The 19,005-nt window shown below is 42.5% G+C and overlaps 1 protein-coding gene across 5 annotated transcripts in view; it reads left to right on the forward strand.

Moving 5' to 3' along the window:
* Positions 1 to 5,040, forward strand: part of DSE (dermatan sulfate epimerase) — a 57,083-nt gene extending 52,043 nt beyond the window's left edge. For all 5 annotated transcript variants that reach the window (XM_038396634.2, XM_038396639.2, XM_038396635.1 and 2 more), the window contains one exon: positions 1,288 to 5,040. In XM_038396634.2, coding sequence (XP_038252562.1) covers positions 1,288 to 3,049 — 1,762 coding nt within the window. In that variant the 3' untranslated portion in view covers positions 3,050 to 5,040. The remainder of the gene's footprint in view (positions 1 to 1,287) is intronic.
* The last annotated feature ends 13,965 nt before the right edge of the window (positions 5,041 to 19,005 follow it).

Consider the following 19,005-nt stretch of genomic DNA (forward strand, 5'->3'; position numbering starts at 1 on the left):
CTTTTGAAGAGTTCAAACTCTCCATATCCTCTAGTACCTGGGGAGTCTGGAAATTCTATCTTGTGCATTATAGGAATTGACTTTCTTTTAATTGAGTAGACAGTATATGACGGGACACACTGACCTCTCCTGAGCGCCTCCTGTCGTTTGAGTGCAAACCTGCACTCTCTTTTTTTCTGTCAGCTGTTACCTTCATCAGGAAGGTCTTCACTGGCTCAGCCCTCTGGCTAAGTCACACACAGTCTAAAACAGGTGAACCCTTTCCAGGTTGAAAAAGGTTCAGCAGGGCCTATCACTATGCCCTTGTCAGTTTCTGCAGCCCTGCCTGTGGACTCAGTTCTTAGCCCCTTCTGGGCTAGCTTTATGTCTATGTCTGCTCTGGGATAGAGCAGTAACCCCAGGGCTTGCTCCCTGAAGACTCTTTGCCTTTTCTGGTTCTTATTGCCCCACCTCTCCAACCAGGCCATTCATTCAAGTCCAATCCCTTCCCAGGGTAACAAAGTTCAACAAAATGGTTGATCCTCTTCAGTGTCTTCAGGCCCATCTGCGGGCCTGTTTAAATTCTAGCCCTTTGCTTGGGTTCCAAAACAAAACTTGCCCCTTCTCAGGGCTTTGCCATCTTTGTCTTTGGTCCACCCACTACTCCAGGTCCCAACCCAGGGACCCTACAAATAGCAGCCACATCCTGCTTCCTTTAATAGTTGTTGCTGCTGCTGCTTCCCACTCTGTCCCATTACCTTTGTTACCTACGGGTTATGTTCCTTGCATTCTCTGTCTGTTCCCTACCTGAGCCAGGTCTCTCCCAGGCCTCCTCACCTGGAGAGTTTCACAGCCTTCCAGTCCTTCCTTACCCAGCCAGCAACTCAACTGCTCAGGCCCAGTGTCTCCTTTTAACTAAGACGACTGTGCTCTGATGCAAGTGTAAACTCTTATCTGCAGACTAGCATTACATTAGTTATTAAAATTAAGAGGACTGCAGTTTGATATGGGGGGGAAGATGAGTATGTTCCAGTGACCCCGAGAGCTATATCAGTGGGAATTTATCTCCTAGTAGGGCTACTCAGGGCAGACAGATGGAAGGATAGGGACCAAATGAAAAGATATGCAGTCCACTTTTTCTCCAGGTGGGGTCACCAACCTATCCTTGTAAAAATGTTACACTATAGACAATTCTTTCTTTTAAATATTGAAAAATACCTTGAGTTTTGGATAGGTGCTGGAAAATCAAAATAAATAAAATTAATTTTAATGTTTAAGTGTAAAACCATGTTCTTTGTCTTTTGGCAGGTATGATGCAAGCTTGCACTCCGTACCTCCACCAGACTATGGTATTCCAAAGCTGCATTATTTTGAGGACTGGGGAGTTGTAACATATGGAAGTGCATTGCCAGCTGAAATCAACAGGCCCTTCCTCTCCTTCAAATCTGGAAAACTGGGAGGTCGTGCAATATATGATATTGTTCATAAGAATAAGTACAAAGAGTGGGTCAAAGGGTGGAGGAACTTCAATGCTGGCCATGAGCACCCTGATCAGAACTCCTTTACCTTTGCTCCCAATGGTGTACCTTTCATAACAGAAGCCCTGTATGGGCCAAAGTATACCTTCTTCAACAATGTGTTGATGTTTTCCCCAGCTGTGTCAAAGAGCTGCTTCTCTCCATGGGAAGGGCAGGTTACAGAGGACTGTTCATCAAAGTGGTTGAAATACAAACATGACCTGGCTGCAGACTGCCAGGGGAGAGTAGTCGCCGCTATGGAAAGAAGTGGAGTGGTTTTTATCAGGGGAGAAGGAGTGGGTGCTTACAACCCAAAACTGAAGTTGAAAAATTTCCAAAGAAATCTTTTACTTCTGCACCCCCAGCTTTTGTTGCTTGTGGACCTAATTCATCTTGAAGATGGCAGCCCCCTGGAGGCAGCCACCAGCTTCTTCCACAATGTGGATGTGCCTTTTGAAGAGACTGTTATTGATGATGTCCACGGGGCTTTTATTAGGCATCACGATGGGATGTATAAGATGTACTGGATGGATGATACTGGCTACAGTGAGAAGGCTACTGTTGCCTCAAAAATGTATCCCCAGGGCTACCCATACAATGGAACAAACTATGTGAATGTTACAACCCACCTGCGGAACCCAATCACCAGAGCAGTTTACCTCTTCATAGGACCTTCCATAGATGTCCAGAGCTTCAATGTCCATGGAGATTCTCAGCAACTGGATGTCTTCATAGCCACCAGTGAGCATGCCTATGCCATTTACCTGTGGACTGGTGAGGATGGAGGCCATTCTGTCTTTGCACAGATTATTGCAGATCGCCAAAAAATTCTATTTGACCGAACCTCTACCATAAGGAACTCCGCTGTATCAGAGGTGAAAGATTATGTTCAGATTGTGGAGCAGAATCTTCAGCATTTCAAACCTGTCTTCCAGCAGCTTGAGAAACAGATTCTGTCCCGTGTGAGAAACACAGATAGCTTTAGAAAGACTGCTGAACGCTTGCTGAGATTTTCAGATAAGAGACAGACGGAAGAAGCCATTGATAGGTTATTTGCTATCTCCCAGCAGCAGCAGCAGCAGCAAGGCAGGGCAAAGAAAAGCAAAAAGGTAGCCAAAGGCTACAAGTTTGTTGATGCCATTCCTGACATCTTTGCACAAATTGAAGTAAATGAAAGAAAAGTGCGACAGAAGGCACAGACTCAGGCACAAAAAGAGTTACCTGTAGATGAAGATGAGGAAATGAAAGACCTTTTAGATTTTGTAGATATTACTTATGTGAATCACAAAAATGGTGCATCAATCAAAGGCCAATCTGGACTGGAACAAATGGTGAGCACTGCTCGAAGCAGTGCCCCATCAATATCGGCTTCTTATACCCGCCTCTTCCTAATTCTAAACATTTTTATTTTCTTTGTTATGCTGGCAATGCAGATGACCTATTTCCAAAAGGCCAAGAGCCTACATGGCCAAAGATGGCTTTATACAATACTTTTAGTTGACAGCTGTATATTATTGTGGCTGTATTCTTCTTGTTCCCAGTCACAATGTTAGCAAAAGATCATGTACTACTTGACCAGTTTATGGTCATATGTGTCTATGCAAAAGAATTAACCCTAATAGGGACATAGTTTGTTTTTTCCTTTTCTGAAACATTCCAGGAAATAGCTGAGGAACGGTTGATTCAACCCATGAGGGAAGAGGGAAAAATAATGCATTTTTGAGAGACCTAAGTGTTCCTCATCTGTGCTTTGGTTGCGTTTGACATCTGAAGGATATTATGCTTTGTTCATCAAAGCACAGTACGTGAAACTGTACTTAATTTCTACCAAAAAAAAAAAAGCCTTCTTTAAGAGGTTATTTGTCTCCTAAGCTCCTTGGTTTTATACACAATTGGTTTTGCATAGTATTACTTTCAGGCTTCTAAAGATGCCTATGAAATCTGGGCAGGAAATGGTTTTCCTGCTCAATGAAAATGTTTGAGATATCAAAAAATGTTCCTGTCCCAAACTGGGACATAAAATGACAAAACCTTGAAACTATCCATATATCAAAAATCCATCCTCCCAAAATTTGGGGTTTAAAAATGTGGAAACAGGACATTTTGACCATTTCATAATGTTTTTTTCTCAAAATTTTTTCAAATTGAGATTTGTTGAACTTTCAAGGGATATTTGTAGAAACCAACCCTGTTTCACAAACAATTTAGGTTTTGACGAATCAGCATTTTTCAGTGAAAGAAAAGGTGTTAAAAATTCTCAACCAGCTCTAATGCCTATATACATAATCTTACAACTCAATTATTCAAATTGAAAGGGCATAGGAAAGATTAACAAGTTATAGTTGGAGGCAAATAAGAAGCAAACTTTAAGCATAAGGGATTATTCTCATTTAGAAAAATCCCATTCCCATTCGCCAGACCAGATTAAAACTGGAGGATGAACCCTGATATGATCTGCTTTTGATTTTACAGGGTAATGTTTCTCAAACATTATCATATGGGGAAACCACCACTATCACCACCACCACCCTGTGGCAACCCCAACAATTGCTTATGTGGAAAAGCTGTATTAAGAAAGTATTTGATGTATTTAATTTTTTTTTAGCTCTCAGAGTGATTATATATAGCTGGAAACAAAGAAGAACCAGAACCATGTGACCAGACAGTTCTTCACAGACCACCAGCTAGTGCTCTGCAGATCATTAGAGGCACACGGCTCATTAATTTGGCAATCATTATATGGAGAAAACTGTGGCTTCTGACAATGAGTTTGACACCTTTACTTACATTGCATTCATTAAACTGAATTTAAAAAATCATAGCTGTCTGTGAGGTTTTCAGTATGGAGCGTCTATAGAACTGGTGTATATTACTGTATGTCTTTAAGAAACAGAAAAGCATTTCTTCCCGTACATTTTGTTAAATAAACAAATCATAATTGTCTCTGATGCATAGATTTTTTTTGCTTTGTTGACTAGAATATTTCCCCCAATAATTTAAACAACTGGGTGGTTTTCATTAGCTCCTAATTCACAACATATAATATTAAGGGATGGCGCTCTCTGAATTTCACCACTTGGGCCCTTGATATTGATGTTTTTTTCTTTAAAAATATCTGGCCACGGATGAGGACCTTTTCATGAAATAAAAATACACAGGTGAATATCTTAAATTAATAGCCTCAGGTGCAAACTAACACTTTATAAGATCTAGAAAATGTATAACAACCCTTATTTAATTTCAGTTTCCCATACTGAGGCAAGTTCTGCTCATGTACAGAAACCCTATTGAAGTCTCTTGGAGAGCAGCAAAATAAATTGTCACCCAACATTATTCTTCATAACTATGCATATTGCTTTCTTCTAAGGTTGGATTATAAATTGGTCCAATAATAGGGTGTCGAAGCAGCTGGTAACATATGATAGATCAATAAAAGTGCTTAAAATGGCATGTGATTTTTATTTTTATTTTCCTAGAAACTGTTGATTAATTTTTAACTCTCATGTAATATTAATGGTCATTAAATGTTGAATCTTCAGGAAAATGTGTGTTTTCTGTTTCTTAGTTACTTGGGGTTCAGTTTTGCTCTCTAGATACATTACTTGGTGGAAGCAAGGGAAGGATTCCATTTCTGCTTGGCATTTAGGCACTATACCCCTGCACGCCCATGTAAGTACTAGAAACAATCTGGCCATTGTTTTATTGAAATGAGATTGGATTTAGAGAGTAATACAGAAATCCAATACGCAGAGTTTGTATTTCCTGAGCTGTTACAGAATGTGCTATGTAACCCCTATCAAGAGGTCAGTAAAAGCTAGAGACAGCATGTATGTGTTCATATGCAAGCATACAGTAGAACCTCAGAGTTACAAACATCTCTGGAATGGAGGTTGTTCATAACTCTGAAATGTTTGTAACTCTGAGCAAAAGGTTATGGTTGTTCTTTCAAAAATTTACAACTGAACATTGACTTAATACAGCTTTGAAACTTTACTATGCAGAAAAAAAATGCTGCTTTTAACCATCTTAATTTAAATGAAACAAGCACAGAAACGGTTTCCTTACCTTGTCAGGTCTTCTTTTTTTTTTAAACTTTCCCTTTATATTTTTAGTAGTTTATGTTTAACAGAGTCTGTACTGTATTTGGTTTTTGGTTTTTGTCTCTGCTGCTATCTGATTGCGTACTTTCGGTTCCAAATGAGGTGCGTGGTAAGTTCGTAACTCTGGTGTTTGTAACTCTAAGGTTCTACTGTACCACAATTGGTAAGATAGTCAATTAATTTAGCAGGTGAGCAGACAATCGTATTATCAAAATGAGACTGCTGATTAAAAGAGAGCATGAACAAAGGAGATTAAAAAATGAGATGTAGACTTGGGGTGCTGATTCTCATCTCTTAGGGCTTGTCTACGTGGTGCCGGCAAAATGCACTAAAGGGATGTGATTTGTAGAGCGCTGTAATGTGTTGCACACTAACTGCCCTGTGCTGACTGGCAGACATATTCTAAAAGGTACTTAGTTCATGTTGATGTAGTCCCGCATCATATGGGACAATGTTAACGTGAATTAGATACTTTTTAGAGCACACCAGGAGTGTCTATATAGGGCAGTTAGAGCGCAGCACTTTAGTGTGCTTTACTGTGCCAGGTAGACAAGCCCTAAGGCTGCTTTGAGGCCACTTTACATTGCCAGAATGGTGTAAAGTGGGTATAGATGCAACATGCACCCTTTAAAGTGACTGGTACAAAAGTGGCTTTATTTAGAAATAGCCCCACAATCAAGGTTAAAAGGGAGAGGCATTTCAGCGAGACCCTTACCCGAAATGGGAGAGCCAGCCCCCATTTCAGCAGGAAAGGGAAATGAATTAAGTCATTCCATTCACTGCCTGGATTGGATCTGATACCCTCAGAAAACTCTGTAAAACAGCCCATGTATCCTCTGAGGTTTCAGATCTGTCTTCAAGTCGCAACATGGCTGTTGTTTTCTGATAGACTGGACCCTACTTAAAACTGATGTGAATTGTTCAGGCAGAAGCCAGTTTCCCAAACCAAGCTGACTTTCTATATGGCTTCAGTTATCTCTTCAACATATAGAAAATGTTTGTTCTGGACACTTTTCAGACATTCTTTTACCCCCTCCAATGCCCCAACGCCTTCACACAACTGTGCTGTAACTATCCTAAAATTTCCCAGGGGGATCTGTTGGAGTCATTTCAAGTGTTTGTGATAGTTGGAAAAGAGGGTAGTATAAGGGTGATTTTCTTTTTTTAACACACAGCTTGGGTCAATGTTAGTCACTGAATTAGGGAGTGGGGCTCTTTCTAATCTTTGTGGCATTAGCATGAAATACCACAGAGAGCTCCCAGCAGGGTCCTGTAAGTCCACAGCAGCATCAGTTGCCATCTTCCTGCTTCCACCTAGACTTTTTGTGATGGACAATGTTTAGTGTTACTTTTTTCATTTCTTTCAATCATTTGGTATTAAGTAAGCAAAGATTTGTCTCGTTTCCCACAACACTGAAAACCAAGCTGAAATATGTCTGCATGTGCCATTCTGTTTAATTGCTTCTTGTTGGTTTCTGTAAATGTAAACTTTATATTTTTCTCTGTTCTCTAAGGCTCCAATCCTGCAGCGACACCCATATACCTGTGTTCACATGGACTTCATTAGAGTCCTTCTAGATGCCGGGGTCCATCCAGCATCAGGACCTAAATGTATATAATATGGAGTCAAAACTTTGTGTTGAGGTGGCGGGAAAAGTAGATTAATTCAGTGGGAGTTGTGTGCATTCCTGAGGGCAGAATTTGAAAAATTATGCTGTCTGGGGGGAAAAGAAATAGAGACCATTGACTATTATGTTTATTGGGGCTGCAAGAGTCTTAGGTTATGTGTACACTGCAGTCAGAGATGTGACGGCAGCATGTGTAGACGTACCTGGACTAGTTTTGATAAAGCTAGCCCTAATAACTATAGCAGCAAAGCTGCAGCAGAACAGGTGGCTGCACAGGCTATAGCCACTCGAGTACATACCCAGTATTCCAGTTGGGGTGTACAGCCCCTGCTGCTGCAGCTTCCCTGCTATTGTTATTGATAGCTTCCCTGCTATCCGAGCTAGCTAGACATAGTATAGCCACCTGAGTACATGCCCAGAGGGCCGGGTGGGATTGTATTTGGAGGCTAGCCCAAGCAGCTGCTCATGTCACTACTATTTTTGGCTACACTGCTATTTTTAGCATATGTATATCTACCCAAGCTGGGAATCACACTTCCCAGCTGCTGTGTAGACATACCCTTAGCTGGGATCACACACATGCGTCTGGTCTCCTCCACTATCCTGGTTGGTTCCACTCTTAGAGGTCAATAGGGGTGTTTGAGTTGTAAGCCAGAGCGTGTAATTCCTGGCCCCTTTGAACTCAGTAGCATAACTCCCATTGATTTCACAGAGAATTTGGTACCTATTAGGGCTGTCAATTAATCGTAGTTAACTCACAATTAACTAAAAAAAATTAATCACGATTAATCGCAGTTTTAATCTCACTATTAAACAACTGAATACCAATTAAAATTTATTAAATATTTTGGATGTTTTTCGACATTTTCATATATATTGTATTCTGTGTTGTAATTGAAATCAAAAAGTGTACAAAAACAAAACAATGTAAAACTTCAGAGCCTACAAGTCCACTCAAGTCCTCATTGTTAAGCCAATCACTAAGACAAACAAATTTGCTTACATTTACAAGAGATAATGCTGTCCTCTTCTTAGAATTATAGAAGATTAAGGTTGGAAGAGACCTCAGGAGGTCATCCAGTCCAATCCCCTTCTCAAAGCAGGACCAACACCAATTAAATCATCCTAGCCAGGGCTTTGTCAAACCGGGCCTTAAAAACCTCTAAGGATGGAGATTCCACCACCTCCCTAAATGACCCAGTCCACTCTAGGTAACCCTACCTCCCTAGGTAACCACTCTCCTAATGAAATAGTTTTTCCTAATATCCACCCTAGACCTCCTGCACTGCAACTTGAGACCATTGCTCCTTGTTTTGTCATCTCCCACACCTGAGAACAGCCTAGCTCCATCCTCTTTGGAACCCCCCTTCAGGTAGTTGTAGGCTGCTATCAAATCCCCCCTCGCTCTTCTCTTCTGCAGACTACATAAGCCCAGTTCCTTCAGCCTCTCATAAGTCATGCACCCCAGCCCCCTAATCATTTTCGTTGTGCTCCACTTGACTCTCTCCAATTTGTCCACATCCTTTCTGTAGTGGAGGGCCCAAAACTGGACTCAATGCTCCAGATGTGGCCTCACCATTGCCAAATAGAGGGGAATAATCACTTCTCTTGATCTGCTGGCAATGCTACTTTTGTAGCCAGCATTGCAAGGTATTTATGTGCCAGATATGCTAAACATTCGTTTGCCCCTTTGTGCTTTTGCCACCATTCCAGAGAAAATGCTTCCATGCTGCTGATGCTCTTTAAAAAAAATAATGTGTTAATTACATTTGTGATGGAACTCCTTGGGGAGAATTGTCCCCTGCTCTGTTTTACCCGCTTTCTGCCATGTATTTCATGTTATAGCAGTCTTGGATAATGACCCAGTTCATGTGGTTCATTTTAAGAACACTTTCACTGCAGATTTGACAAAATGCAAAGAACATAACATAAGAATGGCCATACTGGGTCAGACCAAAGATCCTCCAGCCCAGTGTTCTGTCTACCAACAGTGGACAATTGCAGGTGCCCCAGAGGGAGCGAACCTAACAGTAACGATCAAGTGATCTCTCTCCTGCCATCCATCTCCACCCTCTGACAAACAGAGGCTAGGGACACCATTCCTTACCCATCCTGGCTAATAGCCATTAATGGACTTAGCCTCCATGAATTTATCCATTCTCTTTTAAACCCTGTTATAGTCCTAGCCTTCACAACCTCCTCAGGCAAGGAGTTCCACAGGTTGACTGTGCGCTGAGTGAAGAACTTCCTTTTATTTGTTTTAAGCCTGCTGCCCATTAATTTCAATTGGTGGCCCCTAGTTCTTATATTATGGGAACAAGTAAGTAACTTTTCCTTATTCACTTTCTCCACACCACTCATGATTTTATATACCTATCATATCCCCCACTTAGTCTCCTCTTTTCCAAGCTGAAAAGTCCTAGCCTCTTTAAAGAAGGTACCAATGTAAGATTTTTAAAGATGACTACAGCACTCGACCCAAGGTTTAAGAATCTCAAGTGCTTTCCAAAATCTGATTGGGACGGGGTCTGAAGCATGATTTCAGAAGTCTTAAAAGAGCAACATTCTGATGTGGAAACTACAGAACCCGAACCAGCAAAAAAGAAAATCAACCTTCTGCTGGTGACATCTGACTCAGATAATGAAAATGAACATGCGTCGGTCCACACTGCTTTCGATTGTTACCAAGTAGAACCATCATCAGCATGAAGGAACATATGAATCTTTAGCACATCTGGCACGTAAATATCTTGTGATGCCAGCTATGAGAGTGCCGTGAGAATACCTGTTCTCACTTTCAAGTGACATTGCAAACAAGAAGCAGGCAGCATTATTTCCTGCAAATGTAAATAAACTTGTTTGTCTGAGCGATTGGCTGAACAAGAAGTAGGATTGAGTGGACTTACCGCCTCTAAAATTCTACATTGTTTCATTTATGTTTATTTTGTACATAATTCTACATTTGTAAGTTCAACTTTCATGGTAAAGAGATTGCACTACAGTACTTGTATTAGGTGAATTGCAAAATACTATCTTTTGATTTTTTACAGTGCAAATACTTGTAATCAAAAATAAATATTAAGTGAGTCCTGTACATTTTGTATTCTGTGTTGTAACTGAAATCAATATATTTAAAAATGTAAAAAACATCCAAAAATATTTAAATAAATGGTATTCTATTATTGTTTAACAGTGTGATTAATCACATGATTAACTGTGATTGATTTTTTTAATCACTTGACAGCCCTAGTACCTATTCTCAGTGACGCTCAGAATTACTTTAACCACCAGGCGATATTAAGGCACACATGAATTCATGTACACATGAACCCATATTCTCTCTGATTTTACGTTTGAAAGGGATGCAAGTAGCAGGAAAATAATTAACATGGCCCAAACTCTGTGAGAGGATTGAAGGAAATGACTGTGGTATTGTTCTTCTCTCCTTCTGACCTCAACAAATTGCATGTTTAGAGTTTCATGGGTTGTGGGGTTATAGCTGGTCAGAAGGAAATATATTTTTTTCCTTTTCCCAGTGAGCTCACTTTACCAATAATTTCCATATATTTCTTCTTCAGCTGCTCAGTTGCTGTTCCTGAAGGGAAAGAAACAAAGACAAGGAGCCATGGCTCCAAGTATATATGTGCCTTCCTTGAGAATGCCCCAAAATCTGGAAGGATTGGGTGAAATTCTATGGCCTGTGTTATCTAGGAGGTCAGACTAGAATATGATCATAGTGGCCCCTTCTGGCCATAGACTCTATGAAATCGGTAAACTCCTTTTCAATTCTGATGTAAGCTTTTTACTTGTGACAGTAGAATTTGAGCCCATATCTCCACAGTTGAAAAGCTAAGTGGACGAAATTAATGAAATATTAGTCTTTTTGTCTATCTGGCCAATCCCTCGGTGTACATACACACTCTGACCTACTTTTATGCTGTGAAGAGAGTAATGGCAGTTTACTTCAAGCAACCAATTGTGAGTTGAGTACAAGATGTATGTGTGATGTAACAGATAACCCCGGTGTTGTTCTATTGCTGCATTACCACAGTGTGTAGTAGAACTAGATAAATTCATGGAGGGTAGGTCCATCAATGGCTATTAGCCAGGATGGTGTCCCTGGCCTCTGTTTGCCAGAAGCTGGGAATGGGCAACAGGGGATGATTACCTGTTCTGTTAATTCCCTCTGGGGCACCTGGCATTGGCCACTGTCGGAAGACAGGATACTGGGCTAGATGGACTTTTGGTCTGACCCAGTATGGCCGTTCTTATGTGTACTTCATTTCTGCACCTACGTGCATGGCAGCCTGCCCATAGCCTCATTTTACTTAATGCAGTTTTCTGAGAGTTTCTATTGAAAATCATTGATAAATTGTCCAGCATTTGAAATCAAAGCTTTACAGAGTTAAATTATAAATATGACTCTGATGACCTGATTTTCCTGTCCTTATGCCAGTGGAACTCCAGTGATTTCAATGGCATTATTCCTGACTTACCCAGGGTTAAGTGAGAGGGGGAAATCAGGCCCCAAGAGCACCGGGCTGTTGCAGCTGTCTCTCAATATGGTGTCCTGAGCCACATGTGGAATCCAGAAAGTGACTTGTGAAGAACTAATTTTCCCTCCTTTCTTGTAGAGGGCCCCTTGAGGGGATGTCATTACACACTCTGTTTAAGAGAATAAAGGACTGAGGCCTGTTTTATGTGACAGATTTAAAGTTTATCAAACTACAATTGATCCCCCTCACCCTCCAAGAAAGCCTCCATGAATACTGGTAGTTTGTTTCAACTTCTCACAGAGAAATACTATATTAACAAAGAGAAAGAGAGAGAGTTCCTTTAATGCTGCAGAGCAGGACTGAGCTGAAAGGTACCAGAGAACATACAACCACCATTTTTTAGCATAGTAAAATAGACATGACTGGAGCCTTCCTGAAAGTCAGCCTTCCCCATTGTAGCTGCCTGCCCCATTGTTGAGTGCTTAATGGTAGATTGACAGTCATTCATGGTTTGTACACTCTAATTATCCTTTTTTCTCCATTTTTGCTGTCATTGTGGATAAATCCTATAGAGCCTTAAGTACCCAAGTGAAAGACTAAAACAAGCTTAAAAGCTACAGAGCCACTGTGTGAGGAGACAAAATCAGTTGCGACCCCAGTAGGCAACACTGAGATCTCTGTGATGAGGTTTTACTCCAGAGAAGCAGAAGGGGGTTTGTGAGGAGTGTGTTTTGGAAAATAGGATTTGCCGGGCAGTATGCATATCCAGCAGTGGCTGGATGCAGTCCAGTTGTGCAGATATTGCAAGCCCTACTTCCAAGTATTCATGTGGGCACAGCACTTTTATTTCTATGCCTAGAATGCCCTCCCGATCCAATATAACATGCAGCTTACTCTACTCCTTCAAACACTCCCTCAAAGCAGACCTTTCATCACAGTTCCCCAAATAGCAATTTTCAACTTCCCATCAATCTATTATTTAAAAATCACTAGAGGAAAAAACAGTCAATCTTGGAATTAGCTTATGGCACCATCCAACTAACTCCAGAATATTATTCCATCTCCTCTTTCCACCATCCCCCTATGATTCTTATTTCCCTCAGGATCCTGTCTTGGGTGATCAATTTATGTTGTACGCTCTTGCTGGCAGGGATTGGTAAATCCTGAAATCCTTGTCCCCTTGAAGTCAATATGAGTTTAGACATTGATTTTAATGGGGCCAGGATTTCTCCCCTCTCTCTGTACTTGCTATGTAAGGTGGACACACTGTATACAAATACACTATATACAAATGTTAAATAATATTACTTGGGCTTTCTTAGCAGACTCAGAATTTGTTCCTAAGGTATTAGAATATTATTTCAGAACAGATTTCTCATGTCCACACTTGTCCTCAGACTAGTCCTTTTTTTCTTTTCTTTCATACATGACAGAAAATTCAGTGTAAAATGGATCAACAGGTGAAATAGTTTGCTAGAGCAAAACTGTTAACGTACAATCTACTCTTTATTTGGATGGCCTCTTTATTGGGACACTACTCAGGGAACTGATTTGGCTTAACCATACTGAATGGCAGTGCTTACTGCATTTCTTTGTATGATATTAGCATCAATTCTGTTGAAAGAGGGCCAACAATTTAAGTAGCACTTAGCCATGGATTAAATAGATGTGAAATTGAAATTTCCTCCTTTTTAATACAGAAATGGCTGGTAGCTGGGATGTCCCAAGCAAGATGAATCTACTGGGTCAATAGGGTAGTTTTAGTGTCCTTTTTCTTCAGTGTTTCTTTGAAACGGAGTATCATATTTATTTGTCATGAAGCCTTGCATCCTTCAGCCTTCTAACTGGATTAATCCATTTGTGTCTCCATTCAAGCCAAGAAGCTGCTAACCACAAAAGAAGTATTGTGAATTCACTGGGTAGAGTTTTGGCTGTTCCTTGGGAGCCTAGTAAAAAACAGAGCTAAGGCCTTAAAGAAAGTAATTTGATGGTCAAAAAGTACACAAAACCACTCTGGGCAGTTTGAGATGAGGAAAGCAACAGGTTTCCTTTTCCGGATGTGCATTAACTCTGAAAGAACCCATGAGATTCTGTACAGTCCTTGTGCCCATATCAGCCGACTATGAATAGATACACTGATTTTACTATCTGCCAGTGCATTAGCAATAAATACCCTTTATTTTACAGCCCAGTCAATTGGACGATCACAGCTGCTCTGAAAGAATACCATTTTCTTAAGGTGTTTAAACAGAACTTTTGGTATTAAAAATCAGCAAGGAATGGATAGAAATTGTACAGGTGGTTATTTGCTTCTAATCAACAGAATGTCTGTCTTAGGAACCATGAAAATGTGAGCACTCATTTGTGCTAGTTGTTTGTCTTCCGTGCTGTACAGAAACAGCCCAGTCCTATTTCCATGGAAGTCAATAGGGGCTGACATCGGTAGGAGCAATACTGACACCAGGAGCAGAAGAACTGGGACCAAAGTAGAAAGATTTGGTTCCCTCGTGTCTAATTCATTATGGTTTGCCATTGATTTTGGTGACATTCTTCGTCTGTCATTGCAGACTATCTCTGACTTATCTGGATTAGCAGAGATAATGAGTTTGTTGTATATTTTGTGCTTCTGTAATAAGATTATTATGGATTTAATATTACCTGCACTCTATATGATGCCAACCCTTGTTAACTTCATGGGTAAATATGTATGCATTTACTATTTTCTCTAAATTGAACCTTGGCACAAGTTTTTAGCATGTAAGCATTTTTTAAATCCACTTACTGACATTTTTCACTCGCTCCATTTTGCTGTGATTTTACAGGGGCATCTGGGCTCAGCATTGCTTTAGGGAGCAGAGAAATCTGATGTTGAGAGCACAAACAGAATCTGGATTTTCTTCCTTGCCCTGACCCCGACTTGCATGATCTGGGTATGTCACTTAAAGAGTTGTGCCTCCTTTTCCTCATCTGTAAAACAGGGATAATACCTAACTCAGAATAGTGTGAAAACTAATTAATGCTCATGAAACACTTTTTGAGATCCTCAGATGGAATTGCAAATGTTCCATGTTTGCATTTATTTAGTGTAACAAAGCTCCTCCTCTGCGTCAGTGGGTCCTGCGCTTATTGGCAGATTTGCTCGCCTCAGAGATTCACGGCAGCCCTCAGTTTGGCCACTATTGCTAGTGGCTCAAACCGCCAGCCACTCAGCTAACCTCATCACTGGCCAGCATGGGGGGAACAGAGAACAATCCCCACAGTCCCTGTGTCCCACCTAGTGGGTTGGGGACAGGGCAGATCCCTTTCCAATTTAGACCTTCCCTTCTGGTGTTTCTCACAGACCAGGTTCAACTCCTCCTGTGTCTGATCAGGCATTGGGGGGGGATGGGGAGGAACCCAGGCCCACCCTCTATACCGGGTTCCAGCCCAGGGCCCTGTGGATAGCAGCTGTCCACAATGTTCCCTTTATCAGCTGTGTGACAGCTACAACTCCCTGGGCTACTTCCCCATTGCCTTCTCCCCAGTACCTTCTTTATCCTCACTGCAGGATCTTCTTCCTGAAGCCTGATCACGCTCGAACTCTTCACTCCTCCAGCAGCACGCCTTCTCACTCCCTGCTCCTGGCATGCCCTGCAACTAACTGATGGAAGGTCCTTTTTAAACCAGGTGTCCTGATTAGCCTGCCTGCCATAATTGAATCTAGAAAGTTCTTAGTTGGCTCCAGGTGTCTTGATTAGCTTGCCTGTCTTAATTGGTTCTGGCAGGTTCCTGATTGCTCTAGGGGAGCCCCTGCTCTGGTCACTCAGGGAACAGAAAACTATTCATCCAATGGCTAATATATTTGCCTTCTACCAAACTCCTGTATCCCACTGGTCTGGGTCTGTCACATATCCCTCCCCCCTGCTCAACACCAAGAGGTTGGGCAGGTTGGGACCTCAGACAGTGCACACGTGACAAGCCATTGGCATTGCCGTGATAGCTTCCTCCTCTGTGTTGCACATGAAACTGGAAAGGTTGGAGGGATAAGAGTCACCTGGTCACCCTTGAGTTCTTCTCTTTGTTCTACTGCATCCATTGAAGAGGGGCAGGGTCAGTCACAAGGACAAATCTGTGCCCAAGCAGGTAGTAGCGCAATGTTTCCATGGCCCATTTTACAGCAAGGCACTCTCTCTCCACCACTGCCTATTTTTGTTCCCTCGGAAGGAGTTTTCTACTGAGGTAGAGAATTGGGTGTTCCTCCTCCCCGACCATCTGTGACAGGACGGCCCCCAACCCTACTTCCAATTCATCCGTCTGCAGAATAAATTCCTTGGTGAAATCTGGGGCTATCAGTATGGATTTACTGCAGAGGGCAGTCCATAGGTCTGTGAACGCTCTCTTTGCTGCATCAGACCATCTCACCAGATCAGGTCCATGGGCCTTCACTAGGTCTGTCAGAGGGCTTGCCCTTATGGCAAAATGGGGGAAAAATTGTCAGCAATACCGCATCACACCTAGGAATGCCCAGACTTGTATTTTGCAACTTGGATCAGGTCAACTTTGGATGGCCTCTAACTTATTCAGTTGGTGTTTTACCAGATCTTTCCCCACAATGTAGCCAAGATATTTGGCCTCCGTAAATCCTATGGCGCACTTAGCAGGGTTTGCTTTAAGGCCAGCTCACCTGACAGTATCGAGGACTGCCTCCACCTTCTCTAAGTGGGTTTCCCAGTCTGGGGTATGAATGACCACATCATCTAGGTAGGCAGCAGCATAATGATTATGGGGGCATAATAGCTTGTCCATGAGGAGCTGGAAGGAAGTTGGGGCACCATGTAGTCCAAAAGGGAGAACAGTATATTGGAAAAGACCCTCTGGTGTAGAGAACACAGTCTTTTCCTTTGCATCTTTGGCAAGGGGAATCTGCCAGTACCCCTTTGTCAAGTCTAGGGTAGTCAAGTATCAGGCATTGCCCAAATGGTCCACTAGTTCATTTATGTGAGGTATGGGGTATGCGTCGAACTGGGATACCTCATTTAGTCACCGGAAGTCATTGCAAAATCTTGTGGTGCCATCAGGTTTGGGCACTAACACGATTGGGCTGGACCACTGACTGTGGGATTCTTCAATGATCCCCAACTCCAGCATTTTTTTTACTTCCGGTTTTATTTCCTCCCTTTTCTCTGCTGGCACCCGGTAGGGCCTCATTGTTACTCTGGCCCCAGGGTTTGTGTCGATGTGGTGATATGTCTCGGTTGTTCGACCCAGTTTTGTTGAGAACACATCTTGGTTCTGGAAGATCATCTCAGACACCTCATTCTTCTGGCATTAAATCAGGAGACACCCTCACCTGTTTGGAGGGTTTGTTTTCCAGAGATAGGTCTTTTTCGGACAGCTGAGCATGCCTCTTGGGCATGCCAGGATTTCAGAAGGTTGATATGATATATTTGCTCTTGTTTCCAACGTCCCTGTTGTCACACCTTGTAATTTACTTCCCCTATGGGTTCAACTATTTCATAGGGTCCTTGCCACTGTGCCAAAAGTTTACTCTCTATTGTGGGTACCAACACCATTACTCGGTCTCTGGGCTGGAACTGCCGAACTTTGGCTTGGCAATTGTACTGAGCTCATTGGGCCTTTTGCACCTTCTCTAGGTATTCCCGCACAATGGGAGTGACCCACACTATCCAGTCCCTCATTTGTAACATATGCTCAATTACATTCTTCCCCTCATTGGGCTCCTCCTCCCAAATTTCCTTGGCTATGTCCAAGATGCCACGAGGGTGGCGCCCATATAATAGCTCAAAGGGAGAAAACCCAGTTGAGGCCTGAGGTACCTCCTGGATGGCAAACATAAGTTCCAATCCTTCCCATCTTGACTTACCATCTTCCTTATCATAGCCTTCAGGGTTCGGTTGAACCTTTCTACCAGCCCATCGGTCTGTGGATGATAGACCAAAGTCCTCAAGGTATGTATGTGGAATAGGTCACATAGGTCCCTCATTAGTTTTGACATAAATGGGGTTCCTTGGTCCGTCAGTATTTCCTTTGGTACCCCCTTTTGGGCAAAGATCCCCACTAGCTCTTTGGCTATTGTTTTAGAGGCTGTGTTCCACAGGGGGACAGCTTCTGGATACCGTGTAGCATAGTCCAGAATGACAAGTATATATTGGTGGCCCTGGGTAGTCTTCGCTAGGTGTCCCACAAGGTCTATGGCTATTCGCTCAAACAGGACCTCTGTGATGGGTAGGGGTACCAAAGGTGCCCTCAAGTGAGGATGGGGACTGTGCAGCTGAAACTCTGGGCAGGAGGCGCAGTATCTCCACTCTTCTTTGTGTACCCCGGGCCAGAAAAATCTTCATAGGACCCTTGCCCAGGGACTTCTCTACCCCTAAATGCCTCCCAAAAAGATGGCTATGAGCAAGGCTTAATATGGCCTTCTGGTGTTTGTGAGGCACTAGGAGCTGCTCTACCTTCTGGCCTTGTATTGGTGCAACCCAGTACAAAAAGGAGATCCTTTTTTATAATTAAGTAGGGGCTGGGTCCCTGAGGTTTCCCTTTCACAGGGACCCCATCTATCTCTGTTACCTCCTTCCTAATGTTGTCGTACCTTGGATCTTCAGTTTGGTCCCATCTGAAATGTTCCCTCCCGGGGCTGGTCTACCCGAGTTCTAGGGGATGGATCTCTATTGCTTTTGCTGGTTCAGAGGCATTAGGTTTGGGGTCTGGCTCAGGTGCTTCTCTCTCCTGGACGGCCTCCTTTTCAGCTGCCCAGGTCCACCTACCTACGAGAGCGACCCTCTGGCTTTGGGTCAGTATTCGGGTTCTCAAGGCCTTAGCTGCCCTTCTTTCCTTTTTTGTCTTTTGCCCCACCTGGGAGTGAAGAAAAGTCTGGGGAAATTTCGGAGAAAATTGGGAGTTGACAGTCTATTCTGGATGCCTCACTAGCTTCAGGGTCCTCCCCTTTCTCCAATCCCCTTACTGGGAATAAGTCATCAAATCCTGGGAAGTCCCTCCCTATGAGCACTGGGTAAGGGAGTTTAGGCACTATACCTGTTGCTATCTCTGTAGCGCTCCCTTGGATTTCAATTTTTACCGGGATGGTGGGATACTAACTAACTGTTCCGTGGACACACGTCACCTCTGTGCGTTTTGCATGTAGTAACTGACTACGTTTCATGAGCTTTCCTGAGATGAGCGTGATGGTGCTCCCCGAATCTATCAGTGGTGTGGTCTCTACTCCATTTAATCTCAATGGCCTGATATTTTTGTGTGGGGTTAGTGCAACCCCCACAATGTGAATTAG

Source organism: Dermochelys coriacea, chromosome 3 (genome assembly GCF_009764565.3).
Source record: "Dermochelys coriacea isolate rDerCor1 chromosome 3, rDerCor1.pri.v4, whole genome shotgun sequence".
Classification (NCBI taxonomy): domain Eukaryota; kingdom Metazoa; phylum Chordata; order Testudines; family Dermochelyidae; genus Dermochelys; species Dermochelys coriacea.